We start from the raw sequence: 21746 nt of genomic DNA on the forward strand, positions 1-21746 counted from the left end.
GTTCAGGTTTTTTATTCAGAGTGGCAATTCACAATTTGACCGCTTGGTCATTAATAATAGTCACTGTTGCACATCAAGTGGTTACTATGTTCTAGGTACCATATTAGCTATAAATAATTAAATGTACATTAGTTATCTTTCCTGATAGTAACTCTCTGATGATAAAATAATTCCCGTTTTATGGAATTATGGAATTTGGAGACAAAAGCTTTTGCACAAAGCTACTGAGTGGGGCAATACTTAAGCCAAGATCCTTCAGAGTTCAAACCTAGAGACACTTTTCCCTGTAACTCTTGCTGTTTTTTGACTAACTCAATACCCAGGCTCCCTTCAAGTGCAGTCATACTAAATTTGCCTCAGGATAAGAAAAACCTAAACAATTATTTTAACAAAAAGGAAAAACAAAACCAGATTTTCAGGCCAACCAAGCACTGGTGAGCCAGCATTTCCAGAAGGGCTTGGAAGTTTCACAACTGCCCCAGGTGATTCTGATCATCACGCAGGCTTGGAAAACTTTCTGCAATAGAAATTTCCTTGTTGTTGTCTCACTACTGGAAAATACGGCACTCTGCTTTCCATGGCTACTCTTGTGAACTTGAGAGATCAAACATAACGTTGCCTATGCGAGCCCTTGAAAACCTGCAAGGCACTGAATGACAAGCCTTCAGTGTTATTACCTGTAGAAACATTCGCTAGTACTAGGTGATTTCATACAAATGCTTGGTGCAATTAAAAGAAAAATGACTCACTGTGATGTTTTTGAAACCCTGCAGTTTGGTGGCTTTTCCTTGGGACAGGTTTTCATCCCCTTGGTATGGTCTTTGCAGACACTGAGTGACATGGGGACCTCTGGGAGCCTTGGGTCAGTGGAAAAGCGGAACCACAAGCCCTCTAGACATGGAGTTATTTTTTCTGTTTGCTGGATGAAATGCCCAATGTACCAGGAAAAGGGAGCAATCATCCACATCTCTCCTAATCATAAGTCACAAACAGGTAGCATGTGGAGACACATAAAATAAACCTGTTTGTGATTTCTCCCACCCTTTAGATGGCATCATGGACTATTGTGGGTGGTTAAGTTCTGAGTCAACCTCCTACTGGCTCCCTGTAAACCGGGGTTGTATTCCTGAAATCATTTTCCATCCCACAGCCACCAAACTTACCTATCACTTTACTCACAGTGCCATTTGTGGGAATAATACTCAACTCATGTAAGTTTCATTTTCTAAAACCCCACCCCTCCTTTGCTCCAGTTGCCAGAGAAAACACCAGAAACTGAGCTGGAAGATCTAGGTCCGGATCAGCTTCCAAATTGTGCCCTACTGTTCCATGCCAGCAGAACACCTTGGGACACATATAACTCTAGGATTTATCGTAGAAATCTACTTGGGAATGACGCTCTGTGAGTGTGAATTCACTCTGTGAGTGTGAATTCACTCTGTCAGAGCTTTTCCATCCTGGCTACACATTAGGATCACCTGGGGAGTTGTAAAGAAAATATGCTAAAACCCAGGCACTTCCCCCAGAAATAGTGTTCAATCGGCCTGGGGTGGAGCCCAGGCCTGGGCAATTTTCAAGTTCCCAGCTGAGCCCGCTCTACAGCCAGGAATGAGAAGCACACACTCGGTGAATACCTATAGAAGATATTTCTTTCAGCCATCAGGCGAAGCGTTCTTTCTTCTGAACAACTGGTGTGCTTTCTCCTCAAGGATGATGGGAATCTTGTAAATGGCTTCTTTTCATTTTTTATTTAGGTTTCCAGGAAACTCAGATCCAATTTATGAAATAACGCTGGGAACTGGGGAGGCCTCTTCAGCCTGCATGACTGCTTACTAACATTTGTCCTGGTTTGCTCCAACTACACTAGCTACTTTTTGCCTCTGGTTTTAGTTTGCTTTCTTAATGTCTTAAAAACAAATTGATTAATGATTTTAGAATTCCAAAATATTTTATAAATGAAGTAGGTAAAATGAAAACATGAATAATCAACCACATCAGGGCTGACATCGCCAAGCTTTATGTTCCTCATCTCTAAAAACTTAAAACCATCGATTTCAAGATATAATTGTGGGGATCGAGTAACGGTGCACATGTGGAAGTACTTAGCAAACTGTGCCGTGTGATATAGTGTTTATTATTAGTTTATGCTCGAAAGAAAGGGGTGTGTGCTTGAGTGTGTGTAAAGTAGCTAATATGTCATCTTTGGAAGATAAGCATTTTAAGGTCACAGATTACACTGTCCTTGACCCACGGCATGTGAATGTTCAAAGAGTAAACAACCCAATCAGTCAGCTCGGGGCAGAAATGTCATCACTGCAGCTTGTGTGACTGGAAGGATCTTTTGACAAACGAATAGCTTTCAGATATTTCAAATTAATGTCCTTCGTTGGTTCAGCTAACAGGCAACGAATCCAATTCATCAAGAGTCTGGAGAAGAAGACACTGATGGAAGTGACACCCAACCTTGGGGCAGATACACACACCTAAGACTCAGGACAAGAGGTTAGCAGTAAACCCCAGTGATAGGCAGCTTGATGTTGAACAAACAATTCCCCTTCTGCAAAATAGGGTGAGCACCGCCAAGCCCGCTGGGAAGGGGTGTTTTAAGAGCCCTTGAGATCAAGTGTCATCATTAGTAATGGTACCACAACAGCAATGTTGTTACAACACAAGCAGATGGATCCCACAGGCAGAGGTGGGTGCTGAAAATGGAAGTAGGAAAAGTGTCTATCAACCTACAGGGCTTTTTCAATCCCTTTCTTTTAGCATTTTACAATATCTGCCTTTGTGATACGCACAACGTCTGATCTCTATTGCTAAGCACATCCACCAACACCTTCTCTGTGTTTCACCCAGGGTGTGGCAGAGGGCAGCAAGCCGTTGCCTGATGCCTCAGAATAGATCACCATTTTTGCCTCTTCCCATCCTTGACAAAAGCATCAAGAGAAGCCCACGTTCTGCTCAGGGCTGTGGCATCACTGAAGGAGGCTGCATTGCTTCCAACCCACCCATACCTCCCAAAGAGTTGTCTTCCAACAGCGTATAAATTAGGGCTGCACAGTCACAGTTAAATAACCCTTTTCCTCCCCCCTACAACCACCATCAGTACAATGCCTTCTTTGTAACTTGATCTCTGTTTATCACAAAGAAAAATGCCCCAAAACACAAGAGCTACTCAGATACGCAACACTGTATGCTATTTAAATACGGCTGTTTTAATATTTGAATGTGCCTTGGAATTGGGCCTGCAAATAACGAGTCAAACAAACGTTCATAACCCTTGACCCAGTAACTATACATCTAGGAATTCATCCAATGGAGATATTCAAAAATGCTATAAAGCCTAGGAACAAAGAACTCCATTGCCACGTTGTTTACAATTGCCAAAAAAATAAAATAAAATAAAATAAAAACAGGTAACTTAATTGTCCCACAGCAGAGAGTTGGTTAAGTAAACTGGACTAAGCCATGAAATGAAATATTCTGTTGCCATTGAAATCACATTAACAAAGAGCGTTTTTAAATGGGACAATGCTGATAATCCAATGTTATGTGAACAAGCCATAATACAAAAGTAAACATACTGCACTCCATGGCCTCAATTGGGTAAAACACAATAGCAAAAACCAGAAGGAATTGAGGAAGGAAGTGACAGTGAATAATTTTTGGATAGGGCATTACAAGTGAATTTCATTTCATTATACTTTTCTATATTTTTTAAAATGAGTAAAGTCTGCGTTTGCTTTCAGAAAAAAAAATTTAAAAATACGTTTCAATGCACAGCAAACACAGCCACTTTGGATGAACATCACAGCCTCCTTTGTTAAAGTAATAGTCCAGTGGAGTTACTATTCAGGAACAACACACAGAGGTGGCCCAGATAAGAGGGTGGTGTCTGTGTAATATCCTTGCCGCCAGGAAAGTCCCTCTTAGTGGCTGGTTTGAAGGAGGTAGGCTCAGTGCCATCCTGTATGTAAACCACTAGTATGCCCACAAACAGGGGTAATGACTATTCCCTAGTCAGGCTCCTGATGTTCACTGCTGCAGAAAAAGAAAATATTGCCAGGTAGTCCTTTCAAGAGAAAAGAAAAGGAAAAAAAAAGTCTGGAATTTGAAAACTGGCATCACAGGATTGGAAAACCATGCCATCATATCCAGAAGAAAACTGAACATATGGAAGCCAGCTTAATTCCATGAATGCTGACATTTCTTATGCCCTGAGGAGCTTCTGATAACCATCCACCTCACCTCTCAAAAAAGATTATGAGATGTGATGCACTGTGTATATCTTCCAATGGGCAGGCAAAGGCACTTGGTACCTAGGTGTTATGTGGTGTTCAGAAGGATACAAAAGAGACAGATGGTTGAGTGAGTTTGGACAACCCCATATCTGGGACAGAACACAGACAACAGCAAGAAAATATTAAAAGAAAGAAAAAACAGCATTTCAGTTTTCAAATTCCAACTGAGAGATGAACTCATTGTTTTTATTTGGTAATCGGAAGAACATACAAGTACTTATTCATTACTAGATGATGGGGGAAATTATACATTGACAGACTGTTGGCCTCATCCATGAAATAAAGATTTACAATAAACACATCTTTAATTTATTGAGAGCAGTTTAGCATTTCTGTTTTACATGAATCTTTACGAATTATTTTTGCATTTGGAGATGTGATACTATGGCATTTGAATAGTTTGTTTTAGTACAAACCAGCATCATAGGGAACAAAACACTCTTCTTTAGAATGGATGACCATTCTCTTGCCCTACGATATACAAATGCAAATCACAACCAGCATTTTATCTGCCAGAAACATATTTTACATTATGGAAGTACGTTCTATCACTGCCATAAAATAAAGACAAGTCCATGTTACCATCTTCCCTTTTGAAAGAGCATTCTCAGGACATATCCAGAAATCTCTTCCTCAACCCTCCAAAGAACAACTTATTTGGCATGATTTGGATGGAGGTTTGGGGTTTTGGTTCTGTGTGCCTCCCTCTTTTGAGTCTTTTTAGACATTCTTGGTATTAATCTAGACATCTCCCACAAATCCAGCTGAACAGCAGCAAAATCTAAGGCTAAGGAGATGAGCTGAGTTATGCATTCACATATGGCCAGTGCCCATATCAGGAGAGGATCTACAGACCCACAGTGAGGGAATGGCATCCTAAGGAGAAAAACCCTGTGAGAGCAAAGTGTGCTCTACACTGAGGGAAGATAACAGCATTACATCAGTCTCAAAGTGGTTCACCTTGCTTTGGGTAACTGGTTTCCCATGAGAATTTCCTTTTTCCTGCTTCCTTTCCCCAGTCTATTCCCTACTCCCCACCTACCTACCCCACCCTTGGCTCCCAACATTTCCTCATGTTAATTACATTGGAACAAGATGGGTTTATTCCCCCCCCCCCAACACACACACCATTATTTTGTGTTTCCTTGTGCTTAAAGATACTACAAGCAGAATGGCTTGCCTGGACAGAGGCAAAATAAGGAATTTATGAAAGGTAGAAAAATGAGGGAAGAAAAGAAGGGAAAGGTAACAGAAAGGTATGAAAAAGGGAGAAGACACTTAAATTAGGTAGGGGGAGGAATCTGGCTGTACAGTGGGCACCGGAGCTGATAAAAACCTAACTGAGCTCTACAAATGAAAATAGCAAATATTTTTAAAAATTTTGTACAGCATATAAAATTGTATAAAAATATCATCAAAGCAAGAAAAAAGAAAAATGTATATTCTACAGTTCTATCTCTAGAATCAGTTACTAGACAATACTTATGGCTGTATATTTTTACTATATATCTAAGTATATCAGTGTGTGACTATATCTCTGTACTATCACACATACAGCCATTCAAAGACAAGGACATTAGTATACAGATACCTACCCCAAGATAGATCATGACAGAGAAGCGAAGACTATACAACAATGTGCCTCCAGGGCAATCTTTTTAAAAGCCAATCCATAGCTCCTGGGTTTTAATGGGTTTTATTTTAAATGAATTATCCTGCACCATAACCTGACAGAGAAATGTTTCTGCAGGTTCAGAAGCCAGCTCCTATGAAGATACATGGGTGAAGTTCAGGGATCATGGCTGAAGCTGACCAACGCTGAGAGCCTCCATGATGGTACTGAATGGCCTGCTCCAGACAGCATTTACCTCCCAAGGGAGGGTGAGTAAGTGTGCTTTGAGTGAGCTGAAAGGGCCCACACACCACCCCCTGCTTCTTCTGGCTCAGTGGAAAGCAATGTGGGCTGGCACCAAGTTCATTTAATGAAGCCAGCCTTTGCCAGCGTTGAGTCACTTCCACTTGGGAACAGAAACCAGAAAAAAGGTAAATTCATCTCAAATACATCTGAAATATTTCAATGGAAAATGGGTGAGATGGTGGTGGGGATTAGTTAAAATAACCAGGAACTAAGAATGTTTAAACTGACGTTCATGAATTTTCCAGTCCAGACCTTCCACCGTGTACCCACTCTTGTTTAGTGTAAAAACAAGGTGTTCTTTCAATGAAACAATTCTTGATCATGCAGACTTTCCTGGGAAAGGACCTAGTCTTTTACAAATGTCTAAGGAGAATACCCAGAGGACTACTTCCCATTTTTCTAACCTCTCTGAAGCCAAATTAACTTAACTCTGTCAAATGTCCTAGGTGGCTCTGTTAGCATTCTAATTCTAGTGTCACCTCAATGCTCAGTGTCTTGACAAGAGGAAATCTTAAACAACTGAAATCTGGTCTTGGCAGGTAATGTGTCCCTGGTTCTCAGAGGGATGTTTCGTAGAAATATTGTGTTGTTCATTACATTTTTTCCATTAAGTTCATTTTCTAAGTGATAATGAGGCCTTTAACGATGGAGCACTGCTGATGAATCACAAGTATTACTTTCCATTTATTCATACATAAGATCCAATATAACATCGTTATCTCACCATTATGTTCCTTAATGTCCAACTTTATGTGGTTCAATGCCGTACCAACCGTAATATCGGCAGAGCAAAACTGGGCAAAGATTCCCCACCCTGCACATATAGAATCTCCTGTTTGCTCCCAGAGAGTCTATTTTGGATTTTAAATATTTCAACTTGGATTATAAATATAAATCCACTGGTATTTCATATAGATTGGTGTCATCATCCCTTTTAAAAGAACAATTTCAGAGAAATCCTGTTTTGTTTTTTCTTAAATCCTAGAGCCATAGAGAAGTTTTTATTTTTTATTTTTTCACAAATTTGGCTCTGACAATTTCCCCCAAACTACTTGCAATTTCCTATCCCTTATGATAAGCTATTTGTGTCTCTAGGTTATGTTTGCATATACTTAGAAATTAAGCCTTTAGTGATATGCTTGGTATATAGGAGCTGCTGAATAAATGTTCAGGTAAATCTGAGCTTTGTTTGCACTCACAGGTGGAGGGTGGAATGCAGCGGGACAGTTGTGTATGCACTTCTTGAAAGCTGACTGTGTGCCGGGCCCTGTGGGGACCCCCCTGCTGCTGCAACTCCTGATGGGATATGTGGGAATCTCAGAATCAGAACAAAGTTTCCAACTGGAAAAAAAAAAAAAAAAAAAAAAACGTTGCCTGGATTCTTTAAATCCCCTTTATTTGGGACATAATACTGCACACATAGGCTTTAATCTCAGAATCTTCTCTATCTCATTATGAGAAAAAGATTTAGTGCTTTTTTTTTTTCTTGTTTTCCCCCATACTCCATGGGGGACATTATGAAATCATTTCTAACATATAAATCTCTGCCCAATGGTTAAGAATAGAAGAAAATATATATTCTATCTATCTATCTATCTATCTATCTATCTATCTATCATCTAAACAAAAGTGATCCATAACAGAAGTGATACTAAAAGACCAGTATTCTTACTCCCAAACTATGGATTATAAAATTGGTCTCCATCTTTTTGTCTACATTCTGTCTCATGTCCTGTAATAATGTTGCTCTTTACTTTTCGCTTTTCAAATTTACTAAAGGCGTGGTTCCAAGTGGAAAATATAATACAATGGCTTTAATTCAGCAAATGAAATAAACAGGTGCACTCCATTGTTCTTTGGCTCTTAGGTGTTTAGATACTATTTTACTGTTTATGTATATCAGGTCCTTAATGGGATCCTGTCAGATGTTTTCAATAGTTTTTAAAAGCTCCAAGAATGAAATGGATAATGGAAGAATATCCATTTGAATTTAATGGGTTAGAAATGAGTCTCTTGCCTGCTGCCATAAGTTATTAGGGCTCATAACCTAAGAAAGGTTGGAGTGAATAAAAGATGGAACAAGATCTCCCTATGGATGGATCATTATGCCATCAAAACATACCACATCATCAAAACCTGGATGTAGACAATTTGGTGACACAGGGACCCAAACGTTAGGGCCACCTGCACTGGAAAGTGTTCCGCCCAGGGATATGGAGAAATTGTGTTTTGTCCATGGTGGAAATGTCCCTACTGCTTTCTCCACACACTGGTCAATTCAGGTGTGTAAGCCCTTGCTTTCTATGTGACAGCCTAACACTAAGATGCCGTACTCCATGCAATGGAAGAATGTGTGTCCCTTATCACTGTTCTTTTGGAAGTTGTTTCAAGAGAACAAAAACACCACAGAGAATGAGCTAGAGCTTTGGAAATACTGACTTGTTTTATCAATGTTTTATCTACTCCAGTATCAATTTATACCACAATAATACATATATTTTTATTTTTAAAAAGTAGAATAATTTTGCATTTTTACTCAATGTCCCTTCAAAATACTTTTTCTGGATTTAAAAATGAGTTACATGGAGCTTTGTTTTTCCACACAGCAAATTCCAAGCAGAGTTCTCTACTGAAAGCAATTCTCTTCCCATTCTTTTTTTAGCTAATTAATGACTCAAGGCAAATGAAAAACATTTCCATCTTTATAGGTGCTAGAAAAAATGGCTATATTCCTGTTTCTTTCTCAGATATTGTTTATTCTTACTTGTTAAGAGTATAAAAAGGAAATTGTAAGCTTTCTATTTTGACTGGCTGCAAAGCTCTACATACAAAAATACAGAATAGAAATGAGGTAAAAGGCTCCAAGATGAAAGACTGGACATGCACTGGTTGGTTGTATTTCAGTCCTATACAAAACCATATCACCTCAAAGAGCATAGTTTGCAAACTGATGTCCCATGGATTGAATGCAGGTCACAGGCATGCTTTTTTGGACCCGCATAGTCTTTGGAAATTTCTGAACTCATTGCCAATATTTGAAAATTTGGAGAAAGTTTACATAAAATCCAAAGTATCTAGGATCCCCATTCCTACGCAACACTAATCCTGTAGCTGACTAATAATTGCCCCCTTTCGACAGCACACACCTCAACATACAAATGACTCCAATTCCGCACGGTCCCTCCTGTCCTTTCTGCCTCGCTACTGCCAACTGCCGTTGATCGCAAGAACGTATTATATGGCTTGATTTACTCAATTACTTGACCTATCAGGCCTCTGCTTTGGATTTGTGACCACATTATTTACTGTGGTCACTGTTAGGAAAGCAGAGGGAACTACAGAAAAATATGTGTTATTACAATGCAAAATGTAAAGCTGACCAAAGAACTCTGTTTAAATGTCAGTACACAACTGTCATTCTATTCAGATTGTTCTGTTGGGTAATATTTCAGAGAGGCAAGAGGCCCTGTAGACTACATACAGGGTCTCCTTTCTGTCTGAAGAAATAGCAACATTTTGCGTTAGGAATAGATTTTTAAAATGTTTTGGTGTTTTTAATGTAGAAATTAAATCTGCAATGGGGAATACGCCTAAGCCTACCATCTAGCTCTTTCTCTTCCTATTACTAATCCCACTCTATCACCAGTATGTTCATGGAGTTTCCCCTTGGGAAGGACTCAAAGATTCCTTTGTGAACCATAACCATTTTTAAGCATCAGTTTTATCCAAATCAAAGCATTTAGACCCACAACATTACACTTCACTTATACTCCACTGGATTCCATTTCAACCTGGATTCAGGAAGTGTATCTTTATCCTTTTTCCATGCTATGTCCATGATTCTTACTTTCGATTTGTGCTAAATTGTCTCTTGTGTAATATTTTTAAAGACTCACTAAAATGAGAAGAATTATCTGACATATTTCCCTGATACTAATTCCCTTAGCACTTCCCTGAATAGAAAGAAGAGTGATCAAGTGAAACCATAAATATGCAAAAGAAGAGGGCCAGCCAGTGATAAAAATTTCAGTAAGCACTTAGTTATGGATGGTAACCAATGAAAGCAATGTGTTTCCAACCTAAACAGTAGGGTCATTAGCTGAAACATTCAGGTTTATATTAATGAATGCAAAGATAAATAAAGTACTTACAAATAAAGAGTCCTACAGTATAATCTCTTTTAAAAAAAGAATCTCATATATAAATGGAAAGACGAGCATAAGAACAATTTTTAAGTATGAAAGAAAGTTGGAGAAAAAGAATGTTCCTGACTCAGGAAAGGAACAACCAGAGACTGGAATCATCATCTTAGCTGTGATGGAGGGCCAGCACGGCTGTCTCCACCATCAGCAGCCAGTACAAAAATAACAATTTAAAGTAACAGCATCGACAGTAATAAAATGGCGATTACTGTGCATGTGACTTTTTCAGACCTCCCTCAGCATATCCAGGATGTCCATCCAGGCCAGACAGGTGCCTTGAAAGCCAGGGCATTGGCAAAGAATTCTGAGGAAGTCCCTTCATGTTTTGTTTCTGTTTGTGCAAAAATCTCGAGTTGTTTTATTTGCCTGGGGGAGGATTTCCCCAGAGTTCTTAGACCTCAAACCAGCTCCCAGAGAGCCATCTCTTGGAAGATGGCATGAGGCAAGGCCAAGTGTGGGGGACTTGTTTCTGAAAGTTGTACACCTTCCCCAGATATGGGTCTTTGTGAAGGAGAAGGAGAATGAAGAAGCTCAGCTAAAATGATGCAAGACATGGCAGCCTCTTTAATTGTATGTGAGGTGTGTTTTACTCTTCTGAATCTGAAAAAAAGAAAAAGAAAAAGAAAAGTGTCAATGCTGCCTTGCCCCCCTCCCCCACCTTCTCCACCCTCCAGGTCTGAGGAGAAGAAAAATCTAAGGAACAACAACAACAACAACAACAAAAAAAAAAAAAAAAAAAAAAAGAGAGAGAGAGAGAGAGAGAGAGAGAAGTATCAATTAAACATTTCCATACTAGTCATTGCTGTCTCCTTTGTAGTACAGTTTGTTCTGTTCATAAAGGGAAACTCTCAGTGGAGAATTTTAAACACTGGTTACATTCAAAATCTTACCAGTTACTTTAAACTTGACTATCAAACATTTGGTTCCCTCAATATGGATCTAAGATACTTCATTTTTGACCAAGATGACAGGGACTGCCTTGTTTGGCCAATATGCTTCAGGGGTCAGTGGGACTGAAAGGAATCAGATTCACTGAATGCCAGCCATTTCCATACCAAAAGCAATGTTCCCCTCTCAGAATTTTTGCCCTACCCTTAGAACCTTCCCAGAAAAGATTCAAAACAAGACGTGTCCCAGCGGAAATCATTGTGCAGATGGGCAAATCAACTGACTTCTCTACTGGGCCCAGAGTGAGGTGGTGGAGGAAGAAGACAAAGATGGAAACAGGACTAAATTAATGGAAACAGACAATGCTGGACTTTTTTTTTTTTTTCATTTGGCATACCCTACCCCTATGCAACCTCACTGGGCTTGAAAGGAAACTCTAAAAAGCAAGCAGACAAACCAAAACCATTATGTTATTGCTTCCCCTAAGTGGTGCATGGTCTGCCAGCCACCATGCCTTGTAGTTAGACAGGGTTCTCTCCTGTGCAGGACTCCAGGTGGGAGAGGAGTACAGTGGCTTAGGCTTTATGGATAACACCATCGCCTACAGAAATGTCAGGAGTCAACAGTGGGTAAGGACCATTTCCTATTCAACTTTAAAGACTGAGATACTCTCCTAAATAAGACTTAGTTGAAATTAGACAGCAAACTAGTCGAGAAATAGGAGAGCCCTATTTGATCTATTGTAATTACTATCAACTCTCCATTTTCCAGGGACCGTTGATCTAGCACTGCTGTTATTCCTCTTTCTTCATTCTGGTCCATTGTATGTTTACCTTCCATTAGCACCTTCACTTACTTGGGAGAAATACTTCTGGCCAATCAATTTACTCTGATACTAGCTAGCACTGTCAGTGAGGGAAGTTGCCAGTTGCCCCCCTGCAACCTGCCAGAGGAAAGGGGTGAAAAAAAAAGCTGAAATAAGGACCGAAAATTTCCCCCTTGATTCTAATTATCTATGCACAATTTGTTCTGTGTGGAAGTTGCAAGACAGGACCCCTCCTTAGGGCTCTGGCCCTGCCATTATCAGTTTGGGGGTCATATGTAATGAGACTCCTTTTAGACAGTCATCATAGCACTAACCATCTTAGGAGATGTCCCCAGGTCCTTAAATACAAAACCAAATTTTATAATGATGATATAAGTTTGAGTTTGAGTTTTTAATGAATGATCAATTGGTTGGAAGAATGCTAGGGACAGACAGCTGGGGACTAGGACACCTGTTATACCCAGTGAGCCTCAATTAACCAACAGGGAAGTGATGCACATCTTATTTCATGCAGCCTGGGTTAGCAGTGGCCAGATGTCCAGTCTGCTGGGTTCCAGAGATGGAAAGAAGTCCATTTAGGGTCTAAGTGGAACCCACAGGCCTTTGACAGAAGACCTTTCTCCTTTTCTATTCATTGCTTATGAATGAGATGAGAAGCGGCTGGCTGTAAATCTCCGTCCTCCCCTCCACAGTCTTTATTTACCCCTCCCCTCCACAGGGATGGAGGGGAGGGGTAAATAAAGGAAATGTGGGTTTAAGCTGCACCTGTGTTCATTAAGTACAGCCAACAGTAAAAGAAAAAGAGACATATGCTCTGTAGCTGGGTCTGTGACCTGAATGACTGTCATAGCCTTCCTGAACACATGCTCTCTCTAAAGCAGTTTCTGTTTATGAATCTTTTAGGGCACTTACTGTAAGGTGCTTCATATCATAGCTATCTGCAAGAAGATGTTCTACCCAGACGATAGACTCCTTGATGGCAGAGAATACATCATTTATCTTTGTAACTCTTTTTGCATATAGTACAATGCCTGACATATAGCACATGCTCAACCAATTATTGTGGGTTTTTTTTATTTTTTTAAGCTTATTTATTTTGAGAGAGAGCATGATCAGGGGAGGGGGAAGGAGAGAGAGAAAAAGAATCCCAAGCAGGCCTGCACTATCAGTGCAGAGCCCAATGTGAAGCTCGAACTCACGAACTGTGAGATCACGACCTGAGAGGAAATCAAGAGTTGGACACTTAACCGACTGAGCCACCCAGGCACCCCAACAAATTATCATTTTTTAATTGAAAGTGAATTAAATAAGCATCAGGTGGATGGAATAGATGCAGAAGCATAGTGATGAGTAAGATTCTCCACCTTTTTGGAAATCTGGACTTTCATAGCATGAAGTAAAAACTAAAAAGAAAATCATAAATCCATTTATTTTACATTTTATTCAATAGCAAGGTGTGATATGTCAAAAATGTATATTTCCTGGGGTGCCTGAGTGGCTCTGTCAGTTAAGCATCTGACTTTTGATTTTGGCTCAAGTCACGATCTCACGGTTCATGAGATTGAGCTCCACTTTGGGCTCTGCACTGACAGTGTGCGGCCTGCTTGGGATTCTCTGTTTCCCTTTCTCTCTACTTCCCTGCTCTTTCTCTCTCTCAAAATAATAAACATTTTTTAAGTATTTTAAAAAATATTTTAAAAAATATTTCCTTTGAAGAAATTGCCCCATTATGTAGACTCATCTCCCAGAGAAGGGACACCTGCTGTGTGGGCAGCTTTGACATGGTCTGGAAATCAGGCTTGCTCCTCACTCACTCCACACTTCCTCCCCTGAAATCTGAGTGCCTTATATTTGCTTTGTTGTGGTTTGGTTTTGTGTCTTTGTTTTCAATTTAAACTAAAATTGGATAAGCATTTTAAGCTAAAATTGGGTAAGACTACAGAGTATTATGAAAATAAGGTCCTGGAGACAAGATGTAAGTGACCACTCTGTATTTAACTGAGATAAAGGATTATTTTTTGTTACAGGGTCTTTGAATTCCATTGATTACAAATCTATGTTGGCTTTTTGGAGGCCATGGAGAACAGTTAAACCCACCCACCTTTTAATGATTGATAAACTGAAATGGAAAATATCTTCACCTAACTTGGGATGATTCAAGAAAATATCTAAGTAAGTGCCATCCGTCCACCCACCCCTTAACCAAAGACTTTTCTTATGTCTCACAAAAGAGTAGCCATGAAGGCTCTGAATCCTGAAGACATGCTGTATGAACTCATAGAAACATACTCTACAGAAATTAATAACAAAGAATGTTTCAGCAACTTCATTTGGAGAAAAAGGAGCTGGAAATGTAAAACAGTGTGGTTCTGTTTATTCCACCCTTCCCACACTACTCCTCCTACAGGTAAGTGGAGATGCTGTATGAAGCCACTTGCTTTAAAGATAATTGTTTTAAGAAGAGGCTTAAATTTCGATGTAACATGGTTCAACTCTAAAAATATGTTTATCTGTCATAATGTTTATTCCTAGATCATCTATGAGGCAGCCCTCACAGGAATCTGGCACCAGGCTTGAAAAACAACTGTAAACACTTTTCTTTTTCATTTTTCTTGGGTTTGATTTTTTACAGCCTGATTCAACTATCATCCAAGCTTAATGAAATAAGCTGAGTTGGCTGAGAAGAGAGTTGGGATTCAAACCACATTTTCAGGTTCCAGAAACTCTACCATAGCTGCCTCCCTATGGAGTCGCCTTTCTACAAAAATGACAAAATGATACAGTAAGCAACGGAAAGAACAAGTGTGGTAAAACGTAACCCAATTTTAAATGTCTAGTAGAATTTCTGTGGGGCTTATAAGTGGGTCCTGGTTTTGTTTTGTTTTTTAATAATGAAGAAATGCTAAAAACCAACCAACCAACCAACCAAACAAACAAACAAACATTATTTTAAATACAGCTGAGAATTTATCCAGGCACACATTTCACTGTTTTAGGTCATAAGTGTTATTTTAAATGGTTATCACCAAATATCCAAAAGTATATATTACCTGCTTTCTCCTTGCCCCAAATGATAAGTGATAGGATTATAGTATGATTGTTCTAAGTTACTTTCACTGCATATAATACTAATGCTATAGCCCTGCTAAGACAGATGGGTAGATGGATGGACGACAGATGGATGGATGGATGGAGAGATAAACGGACAAGAGTCAGTGTGTAAGTAAATTTATAGGACTATAACTTCCTGAAACCCTGCCTATACCTACATGATGATCTGTCAAAATTTACTCATTTGATCTAAATACACAGAATACGTACAAAAGATGGTGGTTCTTAGCTCTAACACTTGCCCAATTTTTTTTCTTTCTTTTTGATCCATGGCATCTGTGTTATAAACTGAGAACAATGATGGTATTAAACTTTTATTCTGTAACTTTTCTGCCTTCTTTCCCACTTCATACAGCATGGTCTTCCTTTCCAAACTTAAAATTTGTGAATAACTCGCTCTCTTCTGTACCACACTGCCCAAGGTATTTTACTGCAGTTACTCTCTGTATTAAGAACTTAGTAGTTTAACATCTAAGGAAACAATGAAAACATTCAATTCTCCAACTGCTACAGAGCCTGGCCCACTCTGAAGAGGTAAGTAAACGTCAGGCACCAGCAGCCCCGACCACTCTTTGGTGCAGGTGAGGGTAGAGTTGCCTGTACACAAGAGTTTTGTTTCTGATCAGTCTTTGAATCTGCTATTTTTGAAGCCAAAAGAGACCAGAGACTGACCACAGAGACCAAGAAAGTCCTTCACAGAAAGTTAAATGAGGCTGGAATTTTATACCTGAAACATTATGACTGTTTTATGTTTTTCTCAATTTTATTAGTTTAGGAAAAGGAATATAAGTTTCAAAATAAGTGAAAGAAAAGTATTTTTTCTCAAGCTTTCACTATGGTTCCAGAATATAAGATAAAAATAGCATGTATTATAGAGGGCTAATTCTTACGAAGATACAGATGTCATCACTTGAAGATTGGTGCCCTTCTGTGGAGAATGTTAAGAATAAATACAAAGAGGAAGCTTCAATACTTGGTTGATATTGCTTTTTTAATGGTTCTCCTAGAATGTGTGTGTCTAGAAAAGAAGTGGCATTAACAATGTAGACACTTGCTAGCTCCTGGCATTATTTCAAAGGAAGCTGTTATTTTAAAGAATTTTTATAATGTTAATAGAGTTTCTTTAGACAAATGCATTGTTACTTGTGTTTGTCTAATCTGTGTAGAATCTGACAGAATCTAATTTTTCTAGGGGGAAAACAGATAAATATTTATTTCATGAGTACTATGAAGTTATTTTTAAATCCTAAACATCAGTATTAAGGGAAAAGATTACATTTTCCACAGTTCCAAAATTATAATCCTTTCTGTCAAAATGGATTCCTTTAAAAATACAATGGTACATTAAGAGTGTAACGAAATGTCTAGAAGATAGAGTGAAACGATGAAAGCTTATATACCAGTAGTTCCAAGGGGAAAGTTGTTTAAAAAGATTAATTTTGTCATTACCAAAGAGTACATAATATACTTTCATTTGACATTTCTAGTATGTGGCTATTTGGTAAGAAACTGGAATCTAAATGGCTATGTAAAAAAAAAAAAAGCATGAATTGACTTCAGAAGTTTTCTTTAGTATAACACAACTTAATTATTTTAAACCCACCAATTTTACATCACAATATTTAGATAATATCGCATATATACACAACATACATATATTGTATATACATATATTTACAAAAGGTTATGTATCTTATATGTATATACATATATATATTTTACTTGCTGTTTTGATACTACAAATGTGAATTTTAAAAGCACAAAAATGTATAGGAGTAGTAGAATGTCACCTGTTCTTTTATAATCTACCATGAGGATATCTATTATACACTGCTCCTTAAAAAGCATAAAGATATTCACTAAACCCAAAAGTATATAAAAATACATTGGTTTGAAATAGATGTGTGTAACCAAAAGAGATAACTGCTCTGATTCACTGTGATTCATTGATCCTAGGACCATGTGTAAGTAAAAGGCTTTGTATTTCCGTGTTCTCAAGAGTGTAAGTCTATAGTGAAAAGGAACAGGTACATTTTTGAAGCCCACCCCATTTGGCCACTTCCTACCCACATATCCTGGATTGGTTAATAATTTTCACCAAAATCCATCCAAAAAACAATTATTTAGAAGCACAGCTTCTAAAATTAACATGAAAATAACACTTAAGCATATCAACCAAAATGTTTAAACAACAAGGGGTGCCTGGGTGGCTCAGTGGGTTAAGCACTGGACTTCAGCTCGGGTCATCATCTCACGGTTCGTGAGTTCAAGCCCTATATCGAGTGAGCCCCACCTCTCTCTCTCCTCTCTCTTTTCTTCTCTGCCCCTCATGTGATTCTCTCACTCTTCCTCTTTGCCCATCACTCACTTGTGCCCTCTCTCTCTCAAAAAAAAATGTTTAATCAACAAAACCCTTTAAATCTAACTAGTGAGATTTTATCCAGATGTGTGAGAGTAACAGGCATCTAAAAAATAATATTGCAATTCTCTCCTCCATTTACCAACTTTCTGTAGTTTTCCTTTGACAGGGTCATTGGAGTGCAGCATCTAGACCCTTGGGTTATCACACTACTTGAGAAAATAAGAATGTAAAATGTTTTGAAAAACAAATATTTCACGGCCCTTCTTGCTAAACCATACCATTTACTTATTATTCATGCTCCACATGTTAATACATACACGTAAATTTGTTACGTAAATGGGTCACAGGAGTTTTCATGGACAAATGGCTTAGGGAAATGGGATATTAATCAGAACATGTGTTGTTATGATGACTTATCTTGACTGGGACCCAGGGCACTCCAGATGTTTGGTCCCTGTACACTTATGGAAAATAACTCACAAGGATGCTGTATTTTCACATTGAAGGAAATTTCTTTATTAAAGAAACAGGCCTACTTTTTGTCAATACATAAAAGGCTACAGTGCAGTCTCTTCCCAGAACTAAGAAAAAAAAATGTTATCCTCTGAGAAGGAAAAAAGTAAAAAAAAAAAAAAAAAAAAAAAAAAAAAACCCAAAGGATGGGATTAACTATTTGTAGAAACTACCTTAAGGCAGCAGCGGTTGACCTCAGTGGCATGATCAACAGCAAGGTGTACTGCAAATCATTCATTCCTAAAAGCAGTTAAATACTGCAGTTCTACAGGTTTTGTTTTTAAAGCAAATTAGAAAGGATTCATGTTTATGGTTTTGGTAGCACTATCTTGAACGTGAGAGAAAAGGACAGGGTAAGGTAATAGCTAATGTTACCGGAACTGTTCACCATCTTGGCCTTTTTTTATCCACCACAGTTCATGGTCTGAGCATAACTCTGGATATGTGTAAAGTTTATGAAAATGTGGTAGGCTATTGTGGGGAACAAAAAACCATGAGAAAGAAAAAGAGACATCTGCCTTAAAAACAAAGAAGTTTCCTCAATATTAGACGAATGGAGAAAGAAAATGTGGCATATATATATATATATATATATATATATATTTTTTTTTTTTTTTTTTTTTTTTTTTTTTTTTTTTTACACATATCAAGAGGTATGCTCAGATCATGAAGTACTCCTATGCTCCTTGTGTTAAGCATCTGACTCTAAATTTCAACTCAGGTCATGATCTTGCAGTTCGTAAGTTCAAGCCCCACACTGCTAGTGTGGAGCCTGCTAGGGATTCTCTCTTACTCTCTCTCTACCCCACTGCAGCTGACTCTTCTCTTTCTCTGTCAGAGTTAAATAAGAACTTAAAAAAAAAAAAAGATAGCTCTTACATAGAGAACAAAATTAATGAAAATCCAGGAAGCAGATTTCACTTCAAGAATTCTATATCAAGAATTTTCAAGATTCCATAGTCTCTTCTATTACTCAATTGTCTTATTTGTAGCTTCTGCAATACAAATTGGGATAGAAGTTGAATTAAGATGGCCATTAAGACCACTGCCCTCCAAGAGTTGTGAACCCATTAGAATTCTGAATAAAATTATATTAACAAGCTGCTTAGAAACAAATCAATCTGTCAAAAATTGAGGGAAATATTAAATGAATACAAATGCCTGTAAAGTCCCCCATGGCTAGCATATATGGGATTGATTCAAATATGAGTGTACTGAAGATAAGTAAATGTGTTCAATTGTTTCTAAAGCTCTGCATGGGCCAAGGCACAGCCAGCATCAGCTACAAGTGATAATAAGATGCCCTATGAAAAGAAAAGCATAGATGGGAACAATGAGGCAATAAAATGAGGCACTGACCACAAGCTCCAGTTTCTTTATTCTGGGTTATAAAGACAACCTAACAACCACTGTCCTGAGTAGTGTGGGAAAAAATATTTGAACAAAGAATGAAGTGAGCATGATTCCCTGAGATGAGAATACTGAGGTCCAGTTATCTATGCAGATTCTAAAACTGGCCTCAACAAATGCATGCCTCCTGAATAATGATATATGTGCCAGTGTGTTTTTGCTTCTCAAATTTCTTAATATGAACTTAAGTCAAAAACTATCCCCGTTGTAAAGACAGACATGTGTCTCAGTTCTCCATGCACCCTGCTGTTTGTCTGTTTCCTCCCTAGATTTACAGAGAAGGGCACACCTCCAGGTCTGTACAGGCCCCATCTATCTCTCACTACCAACTCCACTGCAAAGCACATCCCATCCTTAAGGCAACTAACAAAAAAATTCCAATTTTAGCTAAAAGATAAGAACATCAAGTACAACTCAAGTGTATAGGTTCAGACTCTAGCCTTCCTCTGATTTATTAATAATTTGGTGCATCTATTATAATAGAACAAAACACAACTAACAAAGTCAAAGTCATCCGTTCCATTTATTTACCCACTTCCAAACTACTTTGATAGGATCAGCTAGATAGAAAACAGGAAAAACACATGCATTTCTTCAGTTGACTCTTGTGAGCCGAGCAGCAAGTCAAGGTCATGAGACACCAGACTTGTGAAGAATCAAATCACAGGCAAATTGCTTTAATGTACACAACAAACTTTTTAATCACAAGTAGTAGTTCTACAAAAACAAACAGGAATATTGGCTCTATTGCCTTTTATATTTTCTGCACTGAGATCATAAAGAGAATATGAACAACCTAAGAAATATGCAAAGAACATGGCTATAAGGCAATGAGCTGACAAAGTTGTGTCCTGACCGGCAAAGTGAAGTAGAGAGCTAAGAAATTATTAGGTGAGTATAATATACAAGTATAAAACCTTCTCCCGACATATAAGTTTTGTTTTGTTTCCTATCAATATGGTTTTTAATTTGGTTTTTAATTTACATTTCCTACTGGTGTCTATGATCTCCTAATGTACTTATTTGCTAGATGTACATCTCTTCTTGTGAAATGTTTAGATCTTTTGCATGTTTTTCATTAAGTTATTTATTTTCTTATTATTGAACTTTGAAGTTTCTTTATATATTTTGGTACAACTCCCTTTAACACATATAGGCTTTGCAAATATTCTTCCTCGGTCTGTGGGCCATCTTTTCATTCTCTTAATAGAGGCTTCTGAAGAGCAGAAGTTTTTAATTTTGATAAAGTATAATTTATCAATTTGTTCTTTTATGGTTTGTACTTTTGTTGTCAAACCAGGAAATCTTTGCCTAACCTGAGATCACAAAGTTTCTCCTGTTTTTTTAACCATAAGTTTTACAGTTTTATATTTTAAATTTGGGTTTATGATCTATTTTAAATTAATGTTTGCATATGATGTGAAATATAGGAGATAATTACTTTGCATATGAATATATAATTGTTCCATCACCATTTGTTAATGACTACCTTTCTCCATGGAGAAATAATAAGTTGTCCATAAACATGTGGATCTATTTCTGGACTCTCTAGTCTATTCTATTCACCCATTTGTCTGTCTTGATGCTAATACTATGCTACCTTAATTACTATAGCTTTATTGTAAGTCTTGAAACAAGGTCTACCTTTTTAGTCCTTCAACGTTTCCCTTCTTTTTCCAAGTTGCTTTGTCTACTTTGGCTGCTTTGCATTTTCCATGTAAATTTTAGAATTGGCTTGTCAATTTCTACCAAACAAACAAACAAACAAAAACCTGCTAGGACTTTAATTGGGATTGCATTAATCTGTAAACAATTTGGAGAGGACTTACATTTCCACTATCTCTAGAAACTCCCCCAGTATTTGGAACTAAAGAGTACACATCTAAATAGCTCTTAAATAAATGTAGAAATCAGAATGGAAATTATAAAGTATTTAGAACTAAATGTGAATACAAATGCAACATGTAAAACTTTTTGGCATACTACTAAAGTGGTACTTGAAGAGAAATTTATAGCACTTAATGCCTACGTTACAGAAAAAAAAAATCTCAAATCAGTGACATTAATTTCCACCTTAAGAAACTAGAAAATAAGGCAAACTCAACCCAAAAGTAAGCAGAAGAAAAAAATAATAAAGATAAGAAATCAATGAAATAAAAACAGAATAACAATGGGGAATATTAATGACAATAATTAGTAAAACTTATCCTCTAGC

General features: G+C 37.8%; 1 protein-coding gene across 8 annotated transcripts in view; it reads right to left on the reverse strand.

Annotated features, from left to right (window-relative positions):
- Positions 1-21746, reverse strand: part of PDE1C (phosphodiesterase 1C) — a 524818-nt gene that overhangs the window by 36040 nt on the left and 467032 nt on the right. Inside the window, exon 18 of one of the 8 annotated variants that reach the window (XM_045495251.1) lies at positions 6825-11021. The exons of the other annotated variants lie outside the window; for them this stretch is intronic. Coding sequence (XP_045351207.1) covers positions 11008-11021 — 14 coding nt within the window. The 3' untranslated portion in view covers positions 6825-11007. Of the gene's footprint in view, positions 1-6824; positions 11022-21746 lie in introns of those variants that run through there. 8 annotated transcript variants of the gene reach the window in all.

This window comes from Leopardus geoffroyi, chromosome A2 (genome assembly GCF_018350155.1).
Source record: "Leopardus geoffroyi isolate Oge1 chromosome A2, O.geoffroyi_Oge1_pat1.0, whole genome shotgun sequence".
Lineage (NCBI taxonomy): Eukaryota > Metazoa > Chordata > Mammalia > Carnivora > Felidae > Leopardus > Leopardus geoffroyi.